This window comes from Lagopus muta, chromosome 6, assembly GCF_023343835.1.
Source record: "Lagopus muta isolate bLagMut1 chromosome 6, bLagMut1 primary, whole genome shotgun sequence".
NCBI classification, from domain to species: domain Eukaryota; kingdom Metazoa; phylum Chordata; class Aves; order Galliformes; family Phasianidae; genus Lagopus; species Lagopus muta.
Genome location: NC_064438.1, coordinates 14,999,027 through 15,024,831, shown reverse-complemented (window position 1 = coordinate 15,024,831; position 25,805 = coordinate 14,999,027). Strand labels below are relative to the sequence as shown.

The 25,805-nt window shown below is 42.0% G+C and overlaps 4 protein-coding genes across 7 annotated transcripts in view; 1 reads left to right on the top strand and 3 right to left on the bottom strand.

Annotated features, from left to right (window-relative positions):
* The window catches only part of AP2A2 (adaptor related protein complex 2 subunit alpha 2), a 43,019-nt gene extending 38,990 nt beyond the window's left edge, over positions 1-4,029 (top strand). For all 4 annotated transcript variants that reach the window (XM_048948841.1, XM_048948839.1, XM_048948840.1 and 1 more), the window contains 3 exons: positions 74-143; positions 798-932; positions 1,713-4,029. In XM_048948841.1, the coding sequence (XP_048804798.1) occupies positions 74-143; positions 798-932; positions 1,713-1,790 (283 nt within the window). In that variant the 3' untranslated portion in view covers positions 1,791-4,029. The remainder of the gene's footprint in view (positions 1-73; positions 144-797; positions 933-1,712) is intronic.
* A 1,880-nt stretch (positions 4,030-5,909) lies between these two features.
* On the bottom strand, positions 5,910-8,238 carry LOC125694680 (mucin-6-like). Its single transcript, XM_048948246.1, has 3 exons — positions 7,554-8,238; positions 6,647-6,749; positions 5,910-6,099 (listed from the first exon to the last, which is right to left on the bottom strand). The coding sequence occupies exons 1-3, from the start codon at positions 8,236-8,238 to the stop codon at positions 5,922-5,924; spliced, it is 966 nt and encodes a 321-aa protein (XP_048804203.1). The 3' UTR covers positions 5,910-5,921.
* A 400-nt stretch (positions 8,239-8,638) lies between these two features.
* On the bottom strand, positions 8,639-9,899 carry LOC125694679 (uncharacterized). The gene is made up of 2 exons (XM_048948244.1): positions 9,548-9,899; positions 8,639-9,114 (listed from the first exon to the last, which is right to left on the bottom strand). Exons 1-2 carry the CDS (start codon positions 9,897-9,899, stop codon positions 8,639-8,641), a joined length of 828 nt encoding a protein of 275 aa, XP_048804201.1.
* A 1,345-nt stretch (positions 9,900-11,244) lies between these two features.
* Positions 11,245-25,805, bottom strand: part of MUC6 (mucin 6, oligomeric mucus/gel-forming) — a 38,887-nt gene continuing 24,326 nt past the window's right edge. Inside the window, exons 22-35 of the mRNA XM_048948243.1 lie at positions 25,516-25,626; positions 24,089-24,274; positions 23,407-23,646; positions 22,696-22,852; positions 21,807-21,947; positions 21,239-21,301; positions 19,565-19,753; positions 18,201-18,467; positions 16,868-17,005; positions 15,519-15,920; positions 14,089-14,511; positions 13,128-13,547; positions 12,091-12,489; positions 11,245-11,324 (exon numbers count right to left, since the gene is read on the bottom strand). Coding sequence (XP_048804200.1) covers positions 11,245-11,324; positions 12,091-12,489; positions 13,128-13,547; positions 14,089-14,511; positions 15,519-15,920; positions 16,868-17,005; positions 18,201-18,467; positions 19,565-19,753; positions 21,239-21,301; positions 21,807-21,947; positions 22,696-22,852; positions 23,407-23,646; positions 24,089-24,274; positions 25,516-25,626 — 3,216 coding nt within the window. The remainder of the gene's footprint in view (positions 11,325-12,090; positions 12,490-13,127; positions 13,548-14,088; positions 14,512-15,518; positions 15,921-16,867; positions 17,006-18,200; positions 18,468-19,564; positions 19,754-21,238; positions 21,302-21,806; positions 21,948-22,695; positions 22,853-23,406; positions 23,647-24,088; positions 24,275-25,515; positions 25,627-25,805) is intronic.

The window sequence follows — 25,805 nt, the reverse complement described above, 5'->3', positions numbered from 1 at the left end:
TAAAACGAGTTGCTGCTCAACAATTCTGAACATACTGCATGTTAAGAAATATTCATCTTGCCTTGTCTTGCAGTCCTAAACAAGAAGTACAGAACATCTTTAAAGCAAAGCACCCAATGGATGCAGAGATCACGAAAGCAAAGGTTGGTGGTGGTGTAGTATCTTGTAGCGGTATAAGGAAACATTGTTCATTTTAGCTTATATGGCAACTAGATTATCCTGTCCACGTGTATCTGACCCTTGGCAGGGCTGGGCTGAGTGAACTGCTTCTCGGTATGGAATGAATTAAGTGCAGTCTTCAGCAGCAGCTGGAAACTGAAGCTATGTATGAAAGCATAAATTTAGTGCTTAAAATTGAATTGGAAAAAACTTCCGGCCTTAATTTACTAGGGTCACTAGATGGAGAATAAAACAGCATAGCACTCTGGTCTTTATAGAGCTATCTGTCTGTCTTAGGCAAAGCAGAAACGACTCTAGTGACAGCAGAAATGGTTTTACCAAAAAGAGGAGAGGTTTAACTCGAATTTTAGTAGTTTCTCAGTAATTTTCCTCACGGACTCTTTTCAGGTTCAGCTCGACAACAAGCATAACTCCATCACGTTAAAGATTTCTACTGTACTGACACTGACACTGAATAACTTCTTTAATCTTTTCACTCGAAACAAATCAGTCCCTTGCTTGCTTTACTAGTGAACGGTGGCTGTGATCAGGGTAAACATTGGTATTTTTGTCTGTATTTTGGTATTTTTTTGTATTTTACTGTTCCCGCATGTAAATCTTCTGGATCTCTTTCATAGATAATTGGCTTTGGATCGGCCCTACTTGAGGAGGTGGATCCCAATCCTGCTAACTTTGTTGGTGCTGGTATCATACATACAAAGACTACTCAGATTGGATGCTTGCTGCGCCTTGAACCCAACCTCCAGGCACAGGTATCTTTTTGCATCTACTGCATAAATACAAATTCCTGTCTGTGCTAAATTGAAAAAGCAAGTCTATATCTGAAATTCCTTAAGGTATTTAAAGAAAATATCTTTTGTAATTGCTAATTGTGATTGAGAGCTTTAAGAAGAAATGAAATTGCAGCAGTTAGTCCTGACATAGCTTGGTAAGCTGCTGCTTCATAGGAATTCTTTTCCGTGTGCATATCACTGTATTATTCCAGACTGTCTGTGGATTATCTTCCCTGGAAGGCTGGAAATGCTCAGTTTATTCTTTTGTGCACCTTGGACAAGGCTAACTACAAATTCCTTTGTCATTTAAGAAGAATGAAAAAATGATGTGGCTAAAAAAAAAACCATCATATGTAAATGAACATAAAACTGTTTAGAGGAAAAACATCTGTAAAAGCATTTTGCTAGAGGTTTTATGCAATTTAAGTGAGGACTAAAAATAAATTTTGGGCATCCTGTTTTCCAAACAAATGATAGTAGAGTCTTTAGACTTCCCCACAACACACTCCTTTAAAAGGAAAAACCAAATCTGGGACATCAATTTGTCGTTAAAGCTTAGAAACATTAGAACAATGGCAGCTTTCCCAACAAGGGTTTGAAAGAGCTGAATTGCTGCCTGCTTCTGAATGTTGTAACGTGAGGTCTTATCAAATCTATCAGAACAAGTAAATAGTAACTGGTTAACTTTCACTTGTTGGCAGTGTATTAATTTAAAACCAAACTGTGTTAAAAAATGTGTATATTTGTGTTCTTTTTCAGATGTATAGACTCACACTACGAACAAGTAAAGAAGCTGTATCTCAGAGATTATGTGAATTGCTGTCAGAACAGTTTTAATACTAACCATGACAGTTTTTTGTTTTTCCATTTATATCATTGTCATCATACTGCAAATAAATGTCTTGTACATCACTGTCTGAGTACTGCAATGTTAACCAATACCAGCTCCCTGCCTTAATAGGACTTGCCCCTTGTTTGAAATCGTGAGTGTGAAATGTACAGTACAGGGAAGTGACTTTTTACATTAAAATGGCTTTTAGTATGTTACACAAAGTGTGGGAGGGCTGTCTTTGTGTTTCTTTTATTGCAGAGGTCCCACTTTTAAACTTGTTAAAGGGAAGATGTAGTAACCTCGGGTTTCAACTGGAAATGGCTAGTAACATTCTGCCTCAGTGCCTTTAACAGGTACTCCCTCTGCTCTGAGCTGAAGAAAAAATGTGTTGCTGCTCAGTAGAGTCAATTCAGACGTTAATATATCGTCAGTGTGAAGTTAGACATTGCTTCAGGTGTTGTACTGGATGGGAAGGGCAGATTCCAAGGTGTGTTTGAACCTGATTTACATGAATGCTTATGTTGACTGTCACCAATTTTTGTTCGATTTGAGAAATGCCACAGGTCCAGAGTCATAGAACCTTAATCTTCTAATTCTTTACATCTTAGCTGTTTTTTTGATCTTTGGAAAGTGGATTGAGCACAAAAGCTATCCTTAATCCTTCTGCTTACCTCAAATAATGAGGTGAGCTTCTCTGGTAGGTAGTGAATGAGTACGTGTTTGTTTAGTCAAACTTAAATATTCTGTTTCTTTTCTTTTGCTACCCTTTAGATTTAGCGAGTAGCAGTCCTGATGACATAGCTGATTGCAGAGAGTGTGGGTTCTCATTAGTGTGGTATTGTATAAAAGGAGAAGAAGGAAAAAGTGGGCACTTGAAGGCTAAGGCATGCACTTTGTAGACAAATATTTAATTTTAAACTATTTTCCCCCTGATGTATAGTGCTAGAACTTGAGAGGCTGAATAACTGGTATCTGTACAGTTTCCAGTCTGTTATTGGTGGTAACAATATCCAACACAGTGTGGGAGACTTGTGTTGAGATTGGGAGTAGAAAGGCTGAGCGTGTTCAGCTTATACAGGGGCTTTTGCAACCAAAACCATTATAGCTTGTTCCACATGAGCAAACTCTCTGCACAACAAAGTGGGCTTAAGTTTGGCTCACATTGTTCAAGTCTGGAAATGCACCGAAGGCTGTTAAAACAAAGCAGGTGAGGTAGGGGTTAGGAACTGTGGGCAGTTGTCAGTGAGCAGTACTACAGGTCAGAATGAACCAAGAGATCAGCTGCTGCTGATGTGAGGAGTGAACCTCAGATCAACATTCTCTTCCTTGAAGGAAGCTTAGGACTGTTGTCTCACAACTCATACAGCCAAATAAAGGCTTTGGGTAACAGGGATGGCAATGAAAATGAGAACACTGCTTTGCACACAGGAGGGGAAAAGATTCTACTTGGGTGACGTTGGCTTGCTTTCTATCAATGCTTAAGAGTTAAAAGATGGAACTAGGCGATGAGAGTTTGGTTTGGTTGAAGGCTTGTGATCGTACTTGAGTACCAGAGAACTGAGGAGCAAAGGTTGGAGTGCGATGTGTGTTTTTTTTCCAGAAGTGTTTGGTAAATATGGACTTCATTGGATGTAAAGTTGTCTATAGACCTTGTCTTTCTGGAAAAGTTCTCTTGAACAGTTGACCCTTTCATGGCCTCTCGAGCATCTAATCAGGGCTCTCTGATCACAGATATCTTGTGAAAAATCTTCATAAGCATTTCCTGCAGTCAAGTTGGTAGTTGGCAAAGTACTACCAAACTACCTTGTATTTTGTCCTTCGGAGGCTGTGTGATCTTTATTAATCCTGTTGTCTTAACCATGTTGTTGGCTACTGTGTTAAAAATCCGTTGTGCTGAACTAAGGGAGTCTTAGCAGAGACAGGGAGAAGCTTCATTCACTTTTTTCCCCAATTCCTATTGTACATCTGTTTCTCTGGATATGTTCTGTGCCCTTGTCAAAGGACATCTCAAGACACGCTGTACTATACTAGTTCACTTAGCTTTGGTTCCAGCTGTGCTAAAAATGTGCATTAAAAATATGGGTAGGAGGGGGGAAAGGGAAAGCGTCTTTTCAGTGGTGACTGTATTAAGCTTATGATTGTTCACGTTTTGTATTAGATGTCAGCTCAGTGAAGCCATGAGCAGAACAGTGAACAAATTAAGGGTAAATACTTGATTTTTTTATTTTGGGTTTTTTTTTTTTTGTGAATGATGGTTAACTTACCAAAGTGATGTATCCTTTCAAGCAGACAAAGTAATTTCTGCAGTAAACAGTGTTATTGTTTTCAAGTACAGTATTTTCAGGCATTGATGTGTGAAAATAACTGAATAGCAAAACAGGTAGCATTTGTTCATTCTTGACCTACACTCCAGTATGTAACATTTATGGTGATTGTCTTATTTGTATAAAACAAAGTTCTGTCAAATTAAGTGGAGAATTTTCATATAGAAGACTATATATTAGACTATATTCATCAGAAGAACATATTAAGATTAAATAAATGATTAGAACGGTAATCAGACTGTCCTTTTTTGTCTGGGGGAGTGGGAATGTAAAGGATAATTGCCCAGAATGGTTGTTTTATTCCAAATATAATGTTTTGGAAGAGCAACTGATGTGGGATGGTAAATTCTTTCCTACAAACTTCTGGTGGATTGTTTTGGTTCAGTCTTACCTGGCCTGTGGATCTGAGTTTGGATTTTCTATTTGTTTTGTTTTGGTTTTGTTTTGTTTTTTTTTTTTTTTATGTTTGGTTTGGTTTTATTTTGGTTTTGTTTTGGTTGTGTTATAAACACTCTACAGTGAAAACTTGATGTAGAATCTTCCTTTCTAAGCATTTGTATATTTGACAGTGGCTGAGCACATAAACACGAACAGTACATGTAACAGTAAATTGATGTAACTCATCACAATACTTTAACATAACCTGAAATAACTGTTTTCCGGATTTCAGCTGTTTCAAAACAGTGGCTCTTTCCTTGTTTCTCTTCATTGCAAGGCATAAATAGCAACTCAGATGGTGACTCATACATTGCTTTCCATGGCTACAAAAGCACACATCTGTTATTACACCCAGGCAGGATTTGGAAGAAGTTACTTGGCTGTAAAAGAAGAAAGTACCTGAGCTGTTAAATACTGCACTCGGACTTTTTGTTTGTTCGTATTTTGCTTCAGGCTCTTAGTGGTTGTCTAAAACTCACTTAAAATTCTATACAACTCTTTCTCAATTGAATTGCAAATAGTAGTAAAAAAATAAAAATAAAAAATTGTCCCTACTAGCAGCAAGTGGAAATTGCTTGGGTGGACTGCCTTCTTCCTGATAGATTTATTGTTTGGTAACTATTTTGATGCTTCAAAATGTAGCAGATGATTATCCTGCAAATTTCTTCTTTGTCCAAAAGCCACTGCTTATCTGTGTTAATGACATTTTGAGAAATGCCCCACATGAAGGATGCACAGGAGGTTTTGGCTCATGTAGCACCTTGCAGTCTGACAGCTGCTGCCTCCAGAAGATGAGCACAAGCACTGCACCTGCTTTCAGAGGAAAGGCAGTGGCTTGCCTTGGTCGGCTGTTTTCCTGGTTTGTGCAGTAATGGGCTAATCCACAGGTCCTAGTTCAAGTGTAGTGAACCTAACAGCCTATTTGCAGGTAAAATAATTGGTCATACAGTGAGGAATGATTTAACAAATCCAATTCCGTCTACTTTATTTGAAAGTCAAAATTCTGTTATTGCACAGTGCACAGGCCAGTGTTTAGCCTCTAGTTAAGTATTGCCCTGAACAAGGCTAGATGGTCTCTGACAGTCTTTGCTCCTAAACCATGCCCACTCTTTCTCCCCACCCCTTCCCCTCAAGATTAGGAATAATTCATCATTCAGGTAATTTAATTGATGCTCCAGCCCGCTGTTCAGGAAGCTCCCTGCAAGGCTAACCTGTATAATCAGTACAAAAGAACTCCCTGCAATGAGCAGTTGCCATGGAAGTATTAGGTTGTAATTAATTGTTAATGTTTAACAAAATTAAAACAAGAAGTTAAAAAAAAAAACAAAAAAAAAAACCAACAACACCTGTATCTGAAGCTATCAGAAGGTCTGGCTATTGTATGCAGCTGTCAAAGTTGCAAACGCAGCCCCCAAACACGGTAATTTCCTTAGTGAGCCTTTTGCCAGGGTTATCTGGGTCTTCGCATGGTAGCTGAAATTCCTCCTTATGGAGCTGTAACGGCCTGCAACAGCTGCATGCTGCATTGAGCACCATGTTCTCAACATTCAACCTGTTTGGAGGAGAGGGAGGATCAGGTAGGACTTGCATACAGCCTTTTAGGTATTGTTCAAGAATGGAATTTGGAACAGTCTTGTGCAAGCAGTGCAGAAGCAGCTCATCCACCTGGTGCTTCGTCATTGATTAGCACTGCAAAATGTGTAATAGATGAAACAAGAAAATCTTTTTGGGCTTGCATGGAAAAGATATTTAGGTAAGAACAGCTGTGAACGGAAGAAAAGTTGGTAGTCTGACTGTTATCTTCAGTAATTAAAAAACCAACCCAAACCTTGCAGTATTGCCATACTTTGTTCAGAAGTTTAGGTGAGAAGATATTCCCTGTGTGCACTGCAGTTCTCTACGCACTGTTGTTCTGTACAGGTGCTCTTTCCAGTTAGCTGGCTCGTACCCCAACACTACATTGCTGGGTATAGATCACACACATCTTTTTCTAAAGATTTTGTAAAGGGAGTGAGAGCTGACAAAAGCACTGCTCACAAGTGCTAAAGAAGAAACAGCCTTAGTGTACTTATATTATAGAAGCTCTCCAGTATCCTTACTTTGTTGAAGATGGACACAGTCCTTCACATCGGCTCAAAGTGATGTTTGCAGAACAGCCTCTGTAAGTTATGTTTTCTTCATATTCCACTTTTTTACAAAACTCTGTCAAACACAGAAAAAGGACAACAAACATTTATATGAATGATAGAGTCTAAAAATTAAGTCTAAAAAACTTCTATTCCTGATACTGATGAAACCACAAAGACATAAATGAAACAATGAGCTGGCTAATTTGCAGGGAATTATTTCTGGTTCAAATAATGGATGCAATGGACTTGAAAAATTCTTGATTTGGTCATTTCTAAGATTTTGTTTCTTTACAGACACAATATTATCAGCTAAACTTTTGAAACTCCCTGCTTGAAGAAAGGTTATAGACAAAATGAGCATTGGTGAAGGCAAGGCTCAGTTAACACTGAGGCAATCACACACACTAATGTACTCTCCTCTACCTGCACATCATAAACTAAGAGGAAAACGCACAGTGAAAGTGCTGTAAGATAGACAGTAGAAAAGGAACAGTTTACAGTGAAGGAGGCAGTATGATGTGGTTGAAGTATGCTTTCCAGATAGGTTCTCCTTTGTCTGTGGAACTAACCCAAAACAGAACACAGGAATTGGCTGAAATTGAGAAGTTCTTTCTTTCCTGGGTCCTCAAACAGCGGTTAAGGCATAAAAGCATTTATAACTGCCCCTCTCCCCCCCCATCATGTAAACATCAATGCACTGTGAGAACAAAGACTTCAAGGCAACGTTTCCATATTAATGCAGAAAGCTCAAAACAAAAAATACAGTCAGTATATACAATTGGATTAGCAAAGAATATATCTCAGAAAAATTCACACACAAAAAAAAATGTACTAAACTCTAAAATATGATACAGCAAATGACAAGGAAATACTTCACCTTGTGGTACTGTTGATGGCCTAAAAGGAGACATGGAAGTTGAAAGACCAGAAGTGACAGAAAGAGCTGATGTGGTGCGGGTGGTGGTTAATGTCGTTGTTTGAATGGACGTCTGTTCAGTGGATGGGATCTCTGTGGAAGCAGTAGTGGTGATACCGGGAGCAAACTTAATTGTGGTAGGTAATAGACTTGGGATCACAGCTGGAGAGGATTTGGCAGAGGCAGCAGTGGGAAATGCTACTGAAAATGTTTCACCAGGCGGAGTAAAAGAAAACGTGGTGTTGTGTGTGGAGGACGAATATGTAGCACTCTCAGAAGAGGGAAATGTGGAAGGAGAGAGGGTTGTAAGTGTAGGCTCTGGTATGGACACTGGGGGCGAAGTAGAGAAGATTGTGGACGTGGCAGCAGATGGCAGCTTAGTGCTGAGAGGACTGCTAGGGGCAGGGAATGTCGTGGTCAGTGGGACTTCTGGGCTGCTGGCCTCGCTGGAGATGGAGGTCTTGGAGATGCTGGTGGTAGTGGGTATAGCAGTGGTCTTCTCTGTAATGGTATACGGCACAGCGTGCAGTACAGTTGTCTTTTTGAGGGTGGAGGTTGCTGGAAAGAAAGCATAGGTTGGTTGAAGGAAGACATGGGAAGGGCAATGATGTTGTTTGTTCCCAGGCAGAAGCCCCAGGATATGCATGTGGGGCGGTAGGATCTTGCTGCGCTCTTAACTATTGCTGGTCAAAAGGCAGGAATTGGCCACTGGCTCCTTTCCCACTTCTTACTTTTCCCTCCCTAGAAAGCTCAGAACAATGCCTCAGGGCTGCCCTCCAACACCAGAAGAGGAAGAGATAGAAGGCTACCTCTCTCTGGAAAAGGAAACTGCGTGACACTGGCACAGGGCACTGTCTGCCCGCACCAATGCAGGCAGGGTGTTCTCTCATAAGTAATGGACTCCAAGGAAGACAAGAAGTTCCTCCCCAAACAGAACTGCAGTACAGACCCAGCAACTCACCACAGATACTAGGAGTGACAGTGCTAAAATCAGTGAGAAAAGGAGGGGGACAACAAAGTTTGTGCTGAATGGTAGGAATAGAGAGTCAAAACTGGGAAGAGCAAACACTACAGCTTGAAGAGCAGGAGGAATACATACCAGGAAGAGATGTGCTTAGTGCTGTTGAGGATATAGTTGAGAAGGGAGAAGATGCTGATGATGGCAGTAGGCTGGTTTTGGCTGTGGAGAGTGTGGAGGATGCAGGTGTAGGCGACGCTGTTGGAGCACTGGTTGTTAGAGAAGACAGCGTGGGCCATAGGGTTGTAGGCGTGGACTTTGGTGTGGAAGTTGGGAGCAATGTGGAGAAGAGTGTGGATGGAGCAGCAGATGGTAAGCTAGTGCTGAGAGTGATACTGGGAGCAGGGGATGTCGTTGTCAGTGGGACTTCTGGGCTGCTGGTCAGGCTGGCCTCACTGGAGATGGAGGTCTTAAAGGTGCTGGTGGCAGACACAGTGGGAGTAGTCTTCTCTGTGGTGACTGGAGGCACAATGGGTGGCACAGTTGTCATTTTGTGAGTGGATGCTGCATATAAAGAAAGCATAGTTCAGCTGAGAGTGGCAGGGCAAGAAAAAAATGGCAAAGATGAAAAAATGGCTGTTCTCATGGAGAAACCTTTAGGCATGCATTTGGCCAATAAGATATGGAGCATGCCTCAGTGCTGTGAAGCATGCCTCAGAAACCGCTAAAGCACTGCTGTACTACCAGCACTGATGATCACAAAGCAGAGCATCAAGCTAGCTGCTCCCAGGAGGAAAAGAAGCTTCACCCCAACTCAAACCAGGGCATAGTCCCATAACCTCAGTCCCCAGAATGATAATGACAAAAGCAGAAGGTAAGGAGGGTGATAATAACATGGAGGGTGAACACTGCATGGTTTGTGCTGTGAGGTAGAAAAAAAGAGGCGAGAGCTGGGAAGAGCAGGCAGAGCAGTAGGAAGGACTAAGTGCAGACTTACAGGGTTGCAGTGTGCTCAGTGCTGTTGAAGACACAGTTGAAAAGGGAAAAGATGCAGATGATGGCAGTAGGCTGGTTTTGGCTGTGGAGAGTGTTGAGAAGACAGGTGAAGGTGTCTCTGTTGGAGCACTGGTTGTCGGAGAAGAAGGCTTGGGCTGTAGGGTTGTAGGCATGGGCTCTGGTGTGGAGGGTGGCAGTGAGGTAGAGTGTGTGGACAGAGCAGCAGGTGGCAGCTTAGTGCTGAGAGTGCTGCTGAGGGCAGGGGATGTTGTTATCAGTGGGAATTCTGAGCTGCTGGTGGGGCTGGCCTCACTGGATATGGAGGTCTTGGAGGTGCTGATGGGGGTGGTCATCTCCGTGATGTTATATGGCACCATGTGCACCACAGTTGTTGTTCTGTGGGTGGAGGTTGCTGGAAAGAAAGCATAGGTCAGCTGAAGGTTGAAAAGTAACAAATAAAGGGAAAGGAGGCTGACTGTTCCCATGCAGCAGCTAGGGATATGGGGCTATAAGGTAGGACTGTGCCACACAGACTAGCTGGGCAAGAGGCAGGAATGTGGCAGTTGTTCCTGTCCTTTCCCTCCCGATCCTGTCCCTCCCCCCACAGGAAGATGGCTTAAGAACATCAGGGCTACCCTTCAGCACTGCAGCTACCTCCTCCTCTCCTTGGAAAAAGAAACTCTCTGTATGTGTCATGTCCATTCAAGACACTGGCACAGGGCACTGTCTGCCCGCACCAACACAGGCAGGGTGTTCTCTCATACATAATGGACTCCAAGGAAGAAAAGAAGTTCCTCCCCAAACAGAACTGCAGTATAGACCCAGCAACTCACCACAGATCCTAGGAGTGACAGTGCTAAAATCAGTGGGAAAAGGAGGGGGACAACAAAGTGGTTTGTGCTGAATGGTAGGAATAGAGAGTCAAAACTGGGAAGAGCAAACACTACAGCTTGAAGAGCAGGAGGAATACATACCAGGAAGAGATGTGCTTAGTGCTGTTGAGGATATAGTTGAGAAGGGAGAAGATGCAGATGATGGCAGCAGGCTGGTTTTGGCTGTGGAAGGTGTGGAGAGTGCAGTTGTAGGTGACTCTGCTGGAACACTGGTTGTCAGGGAAGAGGGCTTGAGCCTCAGTGTTGTAGGTGTGGGCTTTGGAGTGGAGGTTAAGGGAGAGGTGGATAGGAGTGTAGATGGGGCAGGAGTTGGCAGTCTGGTGCTGAGGGTGCTGCTAGGAGCAGGGGATGTTGTCAGTGGGATTTCTGGGGTGCTGGTGGGGCTGGCTTCACTAGAGATGGAGGACTTGGAGGTACTGACAGAAGACATCGTGGGAGTGGTCTTCTCTGTGGTGATATATGGCACCATGTGCAGCACAGTTGTCACTTTGTGGGTGGTTGCTAGAAAGAAAGCAGAGGAATCAGTTGAAGAGTAACCAGGGAAGGATCGCTGATCCCAGGCAGAAATTCCATGTCAGGCAAATAGGCAACAAGGGTAGGCCTGTGCTGCCCTGACTCTTGCTGGTCCAGAGGCAGGAATTTGCCAGTGGCTCCTGCCCTTTCTATCTCCATATCCTGCTCCTTCCCAGATGAGTAGGAGAAAGCTGCTCCAAGTAGAAGCCCTCCAGCACCTCAGCACTCTCTGCTTTTCCCCAGAAATAGAGCCTTTCTGCACATCCCTTTACCTAGCTGAGACACTGGTAGATCATCCCATCTTCCTGTTCCATGATGCACAGGGCAGGCTCCAAGTGTGAGACCTGAGCCCCAGCACGATAACTCCAACACCTGGAAGGGAAAAATCCTGAGAGGGCCAAAGAGAATTGCAGTTCATGTTGACCCTGGATGACTTCTAGGATCCTATTCAGCCACTGGCTCAGTTCCTCTCATGAGAAAGGGGGGAAAAAACTGGAATGGCAAAAGAAGGGAAAGACTCAAGTGTCAAAACACTTGAAATTTCACAAGAAAGTGGAATAACTGAATAGAGAAATGTACAATAGAAACTAATGCCGAAGTGATGCATAGAAATTACTCACCACCTCCTGCCAAGTACACGGAGGTTATACCAGCCTTTGAGGAATGGCTCTTTTGAAAAATATCAACCCTGATCTTATTGCTGACTATGAATTTGTGTGGCATGGAATATCTCATTGGACAGCTGGCGTCAGCTGTGAAAGCTGTGTAACTATCACCATCTTGCCCACTCCCAGACCAGAGAGATGCCAGAGAGAGAAACAGACTTGTTTATGATGTGCCAGCATACTTCATAAAGATCTAAAGCATCACTGTAATATCAGTGCTTTTTGATCAAAAAGCTAAAGCAAAGCACCAGTTGGGTTCCAAGGAAGAAAAGCTCAATCCAAGGAGCATGGGAAGAATCAAGACAGTCCATGGGACTTCAACACATGTTCTTCCATGAATTACAATGTAAAAAGCAGCAGGTAAGGAGGGTGACAATCAAAGCACGTGACAACTGCATGGTTTGTGCTGTGAGGTAGGAATGTAGGGTGGGAAGAGCAGGCAGAGCAGTGGGATGGGCAGAAGGGAGGCTTACTGGCATATGATGTGCTCACTGCTGTTGAGGACACAGTAGAGAAGGAAGACGGAGACAATGACAAGAGGCTGGTTTTGGCTGTGGAGGGTGTGGTTGATGCAGGTGTAGGCGATTCTGCTGGAGCACTGGCTGTCATGGAGGAAGGCTTAAGCCGCAGGGTTGTAGGCCTGATCTTCGGTGTGGAGGAGAGTGTGGACGGAGCAGCAGATGGCAGCCTTGTGCTGAGAGTGCTGCTAGGGGCAGAGGATGTTGTCAGCGGGATTTCTGGGCTGCTGGTGGGGCTGGCCTCGATGGAGACTGGGGTTGTGGAGGTGCTGGTGGCAGATGCAGTGAGAGTAGTCTTCTCTGTGGTGACTGGCAGCACAATGTGTGGCACGGTTGTTATTTTCTGGGTGGAGGCTGCAGGAAGAAAGCACAAGTTGGTTGAAGGGTAACAATGGAAGGGAAACAATGCTAGCTGTTCCTGGTGGAGGACCTAAGCCAGGCATGTGAACGAGAAGGCAGAACCATGCTGCATTGACTGTCACTGGGCAAGAAGCAGGAAAGGGCCAGTGGTTTCTGCCCTTTCCTTCCCCATCCTCCTCCTATCCAGAAAGTTGCAGCAAGGACAGCACCTCAGGAGTGCCCCCTAGCATTTCACTACCATCTGTATCTCACTGGAAGAGGAACACCCCTGCATGTGCCTGTCTCTATCAAGACACAGGCAGAGGGCACTGCTTACATGCATCAAGCTGGGTAAAGCATAATCCAAGGGAGAAACCAGTGCACCAGCTGAATTCCCCAGAATGCTGAGAGGGCCTTAGAGAAGGGCAGCATGTGGCAACTTCACCCTAATTAGCTGCTAAGCATTCAGTCAGCCATTTAATCCATCATGTCATGAAGCACAGCAAACAACCCCCTATAAACCCTACAAAAATGCCCACCACCAGTGAGTGAAGGAGTGTGACAACAAATTGGTGTATACAGTAGACCAGAAACGAAGGGCAAAAACTGGGAAGAGCAGGCAGAGGAATGAGAAAGGCAGGAGGGAGGCTTACTGGGATGCGATGTTCTCAGTGCTGTGGAGGACACAGCCGAAGAAGTGGAAGATGCTAATGACAGCACTGGACTGGTTTTGACTGTGGAGAGTGTGGAGGAAGCAGGTGTGGTAAACTCTGTTTGAGCACTAGTCAGTGGGGAAGAGGGCTTGGGCCTTAGTGTTGTAGGTGTGGACTTCATTGTGGAGGTCGGAGGAGAGGAGGTGACTGTGGATGGGGCAGAAGATGGCAGCCTGGTGCTGGAAGCGCTGCTGGGGGCAGGGAATGTCGTTGTCAGGGGGACTTCTGGGCTGCTGCTGGGGCTGGCCTCACTAGAGAAGGTGGTCTTGGAGGTGCTGGTGGTAACAGGTGTGGCAGTGGTCCTCTCCGTGGTGATATATGGCACTATGTGCAGCACAGTTGTTGTTTCATGGGTGAAAGCTGCAGGAAAGAAAGCATTGGTTGGTTAAAGGATTACAAAGGAAAAGAAAGGAAGTAGACTGTTCCAAACAGAAGCCCTGGGCTATGCAGAAGGGCAGGGAAGTAGGATCTTGCTACACTGAAACTCGCTGGGCAAGAGGCAGGAACTGGCCACTGGCTCCTGCTCTTCCCCTCCCCTTCTTCCCTCCTCCCCAGCAAGGTGAGATAAAAACAATGCCTCAAGGCCGCCCTCCAGCACCTCAGCTAACTCCTCCTCTCCCTGGAAGAGGAAGCTCTCTGGCACAGGGCACTGTCTGCCCGCACCAACACAGGCAGGGTGTTCTCCCATAAATAATGGACTCCAAGGAAGAAAAGAAGTTCCTCCCCAAACAGAATCACAGCACAGACCCAAGCAACTCACCACAGATCCTAGGAGTGACAGTGCTAAAATCAGTGGGAAAAGGAGGGGGACAACAAAGTGGTTTGTGCTGAATGGTAGGAATAGAGAGTCAAAACTGGGAAGAGCAAACACTACAGCTTGAAGAGCAGGAGGAATACATACCAGGAAGAGATGTGCTTAGTGCTGTTGAGGATACAGTTGAGAAGGCAGAAGATGCAGATGATGGCAGTAGGCTGGTTTTGGCTGTGGAGAGTGTGGAGGATGCAGGTGTAGGCGACGCTGTTGGAGCACTGGTTGTTAGAGAAGACAGCGTGGGCCATACGGTTGTAGGCGTGGACTTTGGTGTGGAAGTTGGGAGCAATGTGGAGAAGAGTGTGGATGGAGCAGCAGATGGTAAGCTAGTGCTGAGAGTGATACTGGGAGCAGGGGATGTCGTTGTCAGTGGGACTTCTGGGCTGCTGGTCAGGCTGGCCTCACTGGAGATGGAGGTCTTAAAGGTGCTGGTGGCAGACACAGTGGGAGTAGTCTTCTCTGTGGTGACTGGAGGCACAATGGGTGGCACAGTTGTCATTTTGTGAGTGGATGCTGCATATAAAGAAAGCATAGTTCAGCTGAGAGTGGCAGGGCAAGAAAAAAATGGCAAAGGAGATGGACTGTTCCTATAGAAAAGCACATTTGTGTGCAGTGAAAAAACACACAACAGCCACAACAGCTCTCACTGAGCAAGAGTCAAGGAAGGGCCAGTGGCTTCTGCCCTTTTCTTCTCCATCCTTTTCCTATCCAGAAAGTTGCAGCAAGGACAGCACCTCAGGAATGCCCCCTAGCATTTCACTCTATCTCACTAGAAGAGGAGCTCTATGCATGTGCCTGTCTCAACCAAGACACAGGCAGAGGCTCTGCCTACATGCATCAAGCTGAGTATGGCACAACCCAAGGGAGAAATCAGTGACCCTGAATTCCCCAAAATCCCTGATGACAAAATGCTGAGAGAGCTTTGCAGAAGGGCAGTATGTGGTGACTTCACCCTTGTTAGCAGCTAAGCCTTCACTCAGCTGTGCTGCTCACTCCATCCAAACAAGCATGACACCACAAATACCATAAGCAGAAATGCCCACCTCCAGTGGGCAAAGGAGTGTGACAACAAATTGGTGTACACAGTAGACGAGAAATGAAGGGCAAAAACTGGGAAGAGCAGGCAGAGGAATGAGAAAGGCAGGAGGGAGGCTTACTGGGATGCAATGTTCTCAGTGCTGTGGAAGACACAGTTGAGAAGGGAGAAGAAACAGATGATGGCAGCAGGCTGGTTTTGGCTGTGAAGGGTGCAGAGAATGCAGCTGTAGGTGACTCTATTGGAGCAATGGTTGTCAGAGAAGAGGGCTTGGGTCTCAGTGTTGTAGTGTGGGCTTTCTCATGGAAGTTGGAGTAGAGGCAGAGATGAGAGTAAATGGGGCAGGAGATGGCAGCCTGGTGCTGGGAGCGCTGAGAGTGAGGGTGACAACCCTGGGGTGCATACTGTACATCAGGAATAAAGGGGAAGTACTGGGAAAGCAGTGAGAAGGAGTAGAATTGGGAAGGACTAGGTGGAGACTTACCGAGAAGTGATGTGCTTAGTGCTGTCGAGGACATAGTTGAGTAAGGGGAAGATGCTGATGATGACAGCAGACTGGTTTTGGCTGTGGAGGGTGTGGAGGATGCAGGTATCAGCAACTCTGTAGAAGCACTGGTTGTTGGGGAAGAAGGCTTGGGTCTTAGCGTTGTAGGAATTGTTTTTGGCATGGAGATTGGAGGTGAGGTGGAGAAGAGTGTTGATGGGGCAGGAGTTGGTAGCCTGGTGCTGAGGGTGCTGCTGAGGACAGGAGATGTTGTTGTCAGTGGGATTTCTGGGCTGCTAGTGGGGCTGGCTTCAATGGAGACAGAAGTCTTGGAGGTGCTGGTGAAAGATGTGACAGGGGTAGTCTTCTCTGTGGTGAGAGGCAGCACAGTTGTCTTGGAGGCTGCCATTGGAAATCAGAAGTTGATTGGTCTCGTTACTATACATGCTAAATATGGATATACATATGAATATATATATATATATATGAATATGGATCATGTCTGTTTCGCAGTGTGTTGGATAGAGTTCCTGGAGCAGCTGAGGTTACTGATGGAACAGGCATTAATATCTCTTTCCTGACCAGAGCACTCATTCGTTACTACTTTACTAGTTGTAGTCTAAGCTCTGGTTGGCTCCCTTGCTACAAAGAAAGTGATGAGAAAAAACGATGGTTGAGTCTTGGGAAGAATCCTGTGTGAAGCATGTTGTGGCATCTTCTGAAGGGAGACTGTCCTGGTCAATACCATGAAGACCTGGGCATGTGGAGCATTACAGGTCTGTGTGGGGGTAATGCACCCTGGAGTTTGAGCATCTTCTTGCCCACCCATCCATTGGTGATATTTTTGCACCGAGGATCAGCACCTGGTTTCTTTATCTGCACAGCAAGGAGGCAGCATTTGTTGGCCCAAGTTTGCCATTGCTGTGTCAGGGCCCAGGCATCCTCTGTATGGAAAACATACTTGTATTCTCTCTCTCACCAAAAACTATCCTAGAATTGTAATCTTCCACTCTCACTGCCTTTTATTCCCCCCCGCTCTCTTACAGCACTGCTACAAGAGGAGGGCCTGTGTGTAAACTGGTCTTCACCTGCTAGTTGTTGGGCAGAAACTCAAACAAGACTGTAGGGTGATAAAGCTCTGTGCCCCAGAGTCAAATGCCTGAAGCAGCAAGGGAGAAGGACGTCATTAGGGGCAATGTGACTGCCTGAGTTTGAGTGGTATGGCAAGAGGAATAGGAATAGAAAATGAATATCAAAAGTGAAACTTGTGTAACACGACACTCAGAAGAGAAGGGTGGGAGCTTGAAGGAGCAGGTGGCAGCATGAATCGGAGCAAAAGGGAGCCTTACCTGGATGTGATGGTCTCAGCCGTGTTGAGGATGGAGATGAGGGGAAAGAAACAGATACAGCTGTGGTGGCAGGTAAAGAGGTGGGGCTCACAGATATCCTTGTCAGTGGAACTTCTGGACTGCTGGCAGTGCTGGCCCCTGTGGAGACAAAGGTCTTAGAGGTGCTGCTGGACAGTGTCACTGGGGTGGTCTTCTGTGTGATGAGATGTGGTACAGTGTGTGGCATGGTTGGTCTTTTGTGGGTTACAGCTACTGGAAGGAAGGCACAAGTCAATTGAAGGTGGCAGAACAAGAAAGGAAGGTGGAGGGAATGTAAAGATTCTAGGCAGAATACAAGGGCTGGGGATGGGGCACAAAAGGCAGGCCTGGATCTCACTCAGTCTTGCTGAGCAGAAAGGAAAAACAGACCAGGGTCTTCTGCCTTCACATTCCCTTTTCTGCTTCTCCACAGAAATATGGGGTAAGAACTGGGCCAGTTCAGCACCCTATGCCTCTTCCTGGACCTCCTGAGGGAAGAAGAACAACCTCTCCAGATTTGTGCATCTCCCTTAAAGGCACTCCAAGCTGGGCATGGGCATCCCAAGAAAAAGCTAGGTAAGTAAAACAGAGTCACAGGCCAATGACAGCTTTCAGATCATTCTTAGTCACCTACTGAAACTTGGTGGTGCAGAGTGGTTGCTTGATTTCCCTCACTCTCTCCAATGTAAGGAAAAATGGATATTCAGTAATGCTCAATGTCTGGGAAGGTACCTAATAAAAGTGGGTTGTGATGCTTTCTCAGACTAAGCCAATACTGTTGGCAGAAGGAGACCTGAATGTATGCACCCCAACAGTATGGGTGAGAGATGTTTGGACTGGGAGATAGTGTGCAGGTGCCTTCTCACAGCTGACTTCTCCCTGCATGCTGTCCCAGCCTCTGGTCTCAGTTGCTAAGCTAGGCGTACAGCAATAGAAGAAGCTGTCATAGTTGACATATGGCATACTTGACTTCTCAAAATGCCATTTCCTTTGTGACAGACAGGATTTATATTTTTTGGAGAAGTTGTCTAAGGAGAATGCACATCTGTGTGTTTGTCTTTGAAAACTCACTTTAAAGTACAGAAAGATTTTTACCTTAATCTACTTCCTTGGAGGAAGTGAATAGATAGAGAAAGGCCTCTGAGAGAAATGTTGGTTTTAAGATCTTATTCAGATGTGCAATGCTCGCTGCATTGGCAGGACGCTGAAGTTTTCATTTTTATTACAATTCATCAGTCACCATTTTCCTTTCTCACTAATTTGCACTTTTAAAACATCTAGTAAGAATGAATGGTTTTGTTTTTTTTACGCTTACCTACTGTTGTTAGTTCAGGCTTGCTGAAAGTTGCAATCTGAGATGTAGTATAAGGTATTGAGATGGTTGTCATTTCTTCTTTGACAGTAGTCTCTAAGAGTGGTGTAGTGAACCTTGTTTTTTCTGTCTCTGTTGAAACAATGGTTACTGAGGCAGTAGTTGTAGATTTTGGTTCAGTGAAGATGGTTCCTTTCGCTGAGGTAGTTATGGAAGGTGTAGTTACTGTAGAGGTCATGCTTGGCATAGTAAAAATTGATGTTGTATGTTCTTTTGGAGTAAAAGGTAAGGAATATCATGTGAGTAATCAATTTATGTAATAATTAAAATAGACAAAACATGAAAAAGCTGCCCATGTTCACAAGACATAGTTTTTTGCCCTGGATCTTTTTAATGTTTTGCATGTCAAAACATTAAATCATTGTATTTATGTTCTCCTAATCTAAACGGCACCTTTTCCTACCTGTACTTGTTTTCTCTTACCTCATATTTTTCTTTGTTCTCATTTTGTACATCTTTTTCTATTATTTCCTGTGATTTCCTATAATCATTCTTCGTATAATATTTCTAAAAGTTAGCTTTGTTGTCACTTATTAGCAAAAGCCTCTATAGGCTTTGCCCAAATAACAGTGTCACTGGCTAACCTTATATTCTGAATTAGCCTTCTACAATCCATATTACAAAATTAAATAACATCATACTGTAGGACCTTCCTTGTACCAGTTCTTGTTTTGCAAAGTGGGACCTCTTTTTACCTCTGTTTTCTTCTGATAGCCTGGGTCCAGAATGGCTTTTTAGTTGGAGTGCATGTTGGTGGAAAGATGCATGCCATTATGAGTATCCACAAATCATATAATCGGAAAATAATTAATGCTGGAGAAGCCATCCTGCTGAGAGCAGGATCCTAGAATAGTCACTGCACTGATACCTCTGTGATTTTGCCTTGAAGCCTGCTTATGTTATTATTTGGATTTTTGAGACTGGGTGCTATTTGAACATGACTGTGTAACTGAACCAGCTGTGTAATGGAGGTTGAAACTGAACTAATAAATCCAATTTTAGCTGAGCTGGCTCACTGCTCACTTCTAACATTCTTCTCAGATGAGTCACAACAAGTTATTTGAGTTGCATTTCTAACATGTCATCTATATCCTTTCTCTTTCTCTTTCCACACACTTTCCATCCATACTTCTGAACGTTTTTGGTTTAAACTGCTTTCTGGAAGCCTACTTTACCTACCTTCTAATCTGCAGTCTCTTGCTTGGATGTTGAGACAGCTTGCAATGCCTTCCTAGCGTAATGATAGCTCAACTCTATATAGAATGTGTTTGATGTAATTTGTTTTAGACAGTAATACAATAACTTACCAGTTGTTGACTTCATTGTGACAAGAGGTGATGATGAAGAAGTTCTTGGGACTGTGATTTTTGAGGTTACAGTGAGATTTCTGGTCTCCGTTGGTACAGTAGATGCAGGAGAAGTACTAGGTGATATTGATTGGGTAGCTGTGGATAATGTGACTGCAGTAGAGATTCCTGTTGCTTTAGGCTGCATTGCTGTTACTAAGAGGAAAAAAAATCAAAATCAGAGGATAAGAAATAATTCTTCATAATCCATTAAAATATTCCTATAGAAATTTGAAAATTATTTTTAGAATGAAAAACTACTACCAGTAGTAACAATTGAAAATAATTCCTACCTTAATTTCAAATATTTAAGAAAATTCATTGATCTATTCCTTTATTGTTATTTGCAGTGAATATGTTGAATAGGAATTCTTGCAGGAGCTTTATTCATAAAACCACCTCTTTACCTTCCTCCTTTCTCATTTTCATTAATGAAAGTAATGTAATTTCTAACAAAGATCAGTAAATACACGCTCCTTTCCTGGATCAGGCTACTGGAGCTTGATGTACATGGTCATGCACTTCCAAGACCAGCTTCCTAAACTGTTAAGTGTTATAAAGCCAATCACCATTTAAAATTGTAGTGAACATTTTGTGTGATTTTGTGTTAGAGGGAGAAGACAGAAATCCATACTCACTAAAAAAAATTTCATTACTAATGAAATTGTGCCTCGGTGTACACAAATATTTCTGGGAATTTTTTTGTGATAATTATGATACTGACTTTTTGTTATTGCATCTTACACATTCAAAACTGGTGATACCATTATATCAAGCAAAAAAAGGGTACTTCTTATCTCAGAAACAAGGATCAGGACACACACCAGTGTGTAAGTACTTGTTCAATCAACTGCTTAAACTAACCTGTTGAAGGTGAAGAAGTTTCTGGAGTAGCACTAATACTTTCATCTCCTGTGACATAGAAGTAGAACAGGTTACATTTTTAGTTGGAAGCATATTAAGAATATTCCAAATAAAGCAAATTTCAGATAGGAAGAAAAATTAGGTCTTTTCAAAGGATTGTGCTAATTAGTGTGATAAACCTGAAAATGCTTGTTTCTACATATATTGGTGATAAGCTTCACATGAAACTACTTAAAAAATAATGAAGAACTTAATACAGCTCTTAATACAAATCAACATGAGCATATTTCTGTTTAAGGGCACTTCACTTTCTAGGGATAATGGAAATGTTTTTTTATCTGTAAATAAGATCAGTAGCTGAAATTCTGGTTTCACAAGTAAGAATTCTGTTAAATGAAATAAACAACTGTAATTGAGGGTGGTTTTTTTTTTTTGTTAATTTTACATCTTCATGGAAATCCAAATTGTGTAGTGGGAGGCCATCCACAACATTATTTACTATGAAAGGTTTTCAGAGTAGGACACCGCACGGTAATAAATCTTAAGTTAAATAATTCTAAAAACCCACAGAACTTAAAGGGAATTGCTAAGTTAAGTATACTAGTTTTACATACCAGTAGTACAACAATAAGATTATCTTGAAGAAAAGTTATACAGGGATGAATGCTAATCATTAACTGAGAAGTAACTAGGGAAAATATCTTCTTTGTCAACACTCAAAGGTTTTAGTTACTGTAAAGAAAAAGGATGAGCATACAGGTCTCTACTTACCACATGGCATGCATTTTTCTTTCTCATAATCAAAATATTCATCATGAGAGCAGTTGTAACAGCCTGAAGAAAAGGAAAGATAAATTCTTTTTACATTCCTCAGAGTACAGTGTTTACCCTATACTATGTATAATCCAAAATCTTAAATTTCTATTACTAAGAAATTGTATTGATTGTAACTTCATACATTCAGGTAAGCATCTCCAGTGTGATCCTCAGAAGGAACTGCATATGTAGTAAATTTTGTGGAGTTCTCCAATTATATTTGTTTTTCTAACAGAAATCATACTGTTCTCTTCAGACCTTTTCTTACTCAAGGAGAGGTAGTTTTAATTAGCACAGGTCAGAGGATTTATCTTTGTGATAACCTGAGTTCAATATAAAGCCAGGTGTAGTACAGGTACTGAACAAATTATGCATTTAAAGCATTAGAGGTAAGGTAAAGAAAGCAAAACTGCTTTAAAGGTAACATCTGTGAAAACATTACTAACTGTGATATGGAAAAAAAAAACACCATGGAAAATAATTATGTTATTGCTTTGTGGTTTGAAATAGTATAGCTTATTACCTTCAATGTTCATATATTTGTAGTATTGATTTGGACAATTACAAGGCCTGTAATGCCAGGTGCAGTTGACACTGGAGCCGTAGGAATAAGCATCCCCACTTCCTGTTTTTCTGTGAGAATTGTAATACTCACAGTAGACAGCTAGAAATGGCAAAACCAGGAGAAAGGTCAGAATTTTTCAAAGAGAGAACGTTGTTTTCAAAGGACTGAAGGGAAGACAAAATTTATCAGCAGCTTGAGTAAAAAAAATTGCCACTGGAACTTTCAGTATGATGTGCAAATTGAAATTTGCTTTAGTGATATAAGTCAGTTTCTTTTTTTGTGAGTTAACTGTGCAGGATTTTCCATAATTTTAATACATAATACAGTGAATACTGAAAAGAAACTATCAAAGATGACAACTTCAGCATTGATTTATAACACCCTTACTCTCTCTTTTCCTCTATGTATGGTGTTGGGACACACTGATATTTTCCTGTTTCACAGTGTTCTAGCCAACACAGCTGTCCTTATTCCCTTGACATTCACACAGAAGATGAATTCATTGCAGCCAAAAACAACAGTTTTTTACAATTTCATATTTTTTCTGCTTACAAACTGACTGTTCATCATACACTGACAGCAGAAAAAAATAAAATGCCTTCTGTGGTTACTTCATTTTCTTTCTCATCATTCCACGGTACAAACAGACATAACATTTTGTTTGTTTAGAGCAAAGAAAAAGTACAGCGTCCAAAACTCAGGTGACTGAAGTCACCTATTTGTCCATAAAGACAATGAAACACAGGAGGTGCATATATAAGCCATTTCTTGTGTTGCTATAATACTATACTCACATTAGCAATAATTGTCTCTTAAACTGCCTTTAGGAAATCTTAAAGAAACTTACGGCAAAACTCAGGAGTCCTCCAGTCGATGCAGATTCCCTTATCTAAACAGGCCATTGCATACACTGCAATGGCATCACACATGCATTCACAATCACCTCCAATGTCACAACCACATGAGTCTCGGACACAGGCCTCATAATAGGGCATACGATTCACCTGTATTGGAAAATGAAGTAATGAATTTTCTGAATTCTTTAGTGCCTATTTTTTCAGAAGATGTTTTTTATAGGTCCCTTTTGGCATATGAGAAAGTCAAGAGAATCTGTTCCATTGAAGTAAGAGTAACTAGTATTTCCACTGAACACCTGTCAAAACAATCAAACTTCAAAGAACTCTTTTTAACAAGAATGTAGATATTTTCCAACTAATAATAGAAGTTCATGAGGTTTTTCCAGATATGTATGTCTAAATTCATACTGAACATACATTTAATCAGTTAAAAAAGAAATTAAAAAACAAACAAACAAACAAACCACAAAAACCCACATCCATTCAGGCAGAAGTACCTAAAATTCACCAGTGCTACAACTTCCACGGCTATGCATGACCACTGCAGTATCAGCTGTATTTATCACTTGTGGTCAATTCCTGAAAATGCAGATCTTCCTTCAGAAAGACTGGTTCTGATAAATCTCATGATACACGAGTTACAATACATGGCTTATGAGGATTGATACATGACTTAAAGAGAAGACCTAACTAATTCTTACCTTATTGTGACAGGCAGAAAAGACTTGACTGTTGATGATGGAACATGTCTTCTCTGCCCAAGCTTTACGATAAGGGTTCTTGCTGCAGGGGTCCACTACAAAGTATACATCCCCACAGAGAGGATTCTCCTTCCAAGAATTCACAAATTCCAGTTCATTTGATGCCACATACTTGCTTCGGGTTTCAAAATCATCTTTCATATTGCCATTATAGTTTCCGCACAAACCACAGATAGTTTCCTGGATAAAATGAAAGCACTGTCAGTTGATTACTATTACTTTCATTCCCTTTCAATTACTGGCATTTTTTCCTACTTTAGTAGTGACTGTGATCTACAAATACTCTCTCACACGCTCTTTGCAAATTGTGCAGGAGGTCCTGTTCATCAGTGGATGTGTTTCTCATCTCAAATGTAAGTTGTCATAATTTAGAGACCAAATTCAATCAAAACATGCAGTTGTTGCATAAAATATAAAATCTTAGCTCAAAAAATTCTTCTAATGCCAAAGGATAATCACAAAAATCAGCCTTTAGTGAAAATATCTGCTGTTTTGGAGATAATGAATAGAAAATGAATTGCTACTAACCTTTGCCATCATGCAGAGTGAAGACAAACATCATTCAACTAGCAGGTCAATGCGAATTGAAGTATAGTTTACTGAAGAAGTTATTCTGCAATACCTGTGTTTCCCTGGAGATCTTGATGAAGAAGTTCATGTGCTTATTCCATACAAGAGTCATGTTATATTTTCCTGGGATAATGATATCAAACATCAGGTGGAGGGCATTCTTTTTCACATTATACCTCACTTGAAGATTTTTCCCAGAAATAGAGAAGGTTTCATCTCGCAGTATAATAGTCAAGTTCTGGAAGAAAAGTTGTGCGCATGTTATAAATTATCAAGTTTCAGTATTTTTTTTTTGACTTTCCATAAATCACTGTTGCAAATCAGATACTGTACTGCTATAGAAAATCTTCTCATTTTTTACAGTAGCCAGAAACTTCAGAATAACTTACTGTCAGCAGTGATGAAGATCTTAAAAGGTAAGCGAGTTTCCTTGGATTGTCATCTTATCTTAAAATGATTGGCTTTTATTTCCTTTGGAATTTTTTTATTTAAATGCAAATCTTCATAGGAAATATTTAAAAATTTATTGTTTTAGTCTCATTGTTTGGTATACTAGAACTCTGATCACATTTTATGCATATATTACAGCCAGCCAGCCATCTGCATCCAGCAGAGCAGAGGAGGTTTATCTTCATGTATTCTTAGAAATAACAGAAAAGTTGCAGAGAAAGTCAGTGTATCACTTGGGCTCTTCTACTTACTCTCTCCTGCTCTCATGTGTACTTAAAAACGTAACTCACATCATACCATAGTGTTTCAATGTCTAGAGAATCAGTAGAAAGGTTTGCATGGGGGTGTACGCACTAGAAACTAGATCCTAAGTGCAGCACTGATGAGCTAAAAGTGCCACTACACAGTAAAATGGCAAATGTGTACTGCTTGTAGTGACTGTTCATTGGGGTAAAAACTCAGCTGTCCATAAACTACTCTCTGATTACAATGAAAGACTCCAAGGTGAGAAGATAATACTGTGCATTAGTGTTCAAATATAGCTGAGAACTGCAAAAGTTAACTAATTTTGGAAGCTGTCAGACAGCAGTGAAAACAGGGATTACTGATCACTGCTGTAATTTCACAGATACACGTCACGTAGTAGGATAGTAGAGATCTGGAAATATTTTGAATTGGCAAGTACTATCCAGACTAAGAGAAATTTGGTGTAGTTTTGTAGATCATCCGTGATAAGAATTCCTCAGTTTTATTCTGCTGCTTTCTTGAGCTTGGGAGAAAAAATAACTGTCTTTTGACAGGGTGGGTAAAGTTAAAAATTTAATGACTTCTAAGGGAAGAGGCTGAAGGACTAAAACACTGACATGAGAACTGATAAAAAAATACACCTACTAAAGTTCCCTACTAAAACTGAAGCTCTAGGCTAAGCACATAATTTCACATGCAAGACATACCTGAAGTGTCCAGAAGTAAAACAAGTATGGCCTTAAATGGCTATTCTGTGGAGTAACAGTAAAATGAGGATCTTACCCCAAGGTAAATGCTGATGGATCTAGAGCATGTAACCCCTGATTTCCCACAAATGACATTCTCAGTAACAATTTTAAAAGAGGAAAGAGGTCTATTAACATTGCAGCCGTCCTAAAAAGATAAAAACACATGCATAAAGATTTAATAGACTCTGTGTCTGAAGTCTCTCAACTTAGAAGCACGAGAAAGTATAGAAAGCTCAAATGCGTCATGACTGTGATTCTGCCTTTCAGTACAGCAGGCCATCTTTATTTACTCTCATATGAGAGATAGTCCATCTGTGAATGTCT

Coding starts and splice junctions, on each gene's coding strand:
- LOC125694679 (XM_048948244.1), bottom strand. CDS start 9,899: ATGACCACCCCCATCAGCACCTCCAAGACCTCCATATCCAGTGAGGCC. Junction 9,115..9,547: donor ACTGAGCACACTGCAACCCT/GTAAGTCTGCAC, acceptor CTTTATATGCAG/CATCCACTCACAAAATGACA.
- LOC125694680 (XM_048948246.1), bottom strand. CDS start 8,238: ATGCATATCCTGGGGCTTCTGCCTGGGAACAAACAACATCATTGCCCT. Junction 6,750..7,553: donor GCCATCAACAGTACCACAAG/GTGAAGTATTTC, acceptor TGTGTTTGACAG/AGTTTTGTAAAAAAGTGGAA. Junction 6,100..6,646: donor CTGTGTCCATCTTCAACAAA/GTAAGGATACTG, acceptor TCCTCCAAACAG/GTTGAATGTTGAGAACATGG.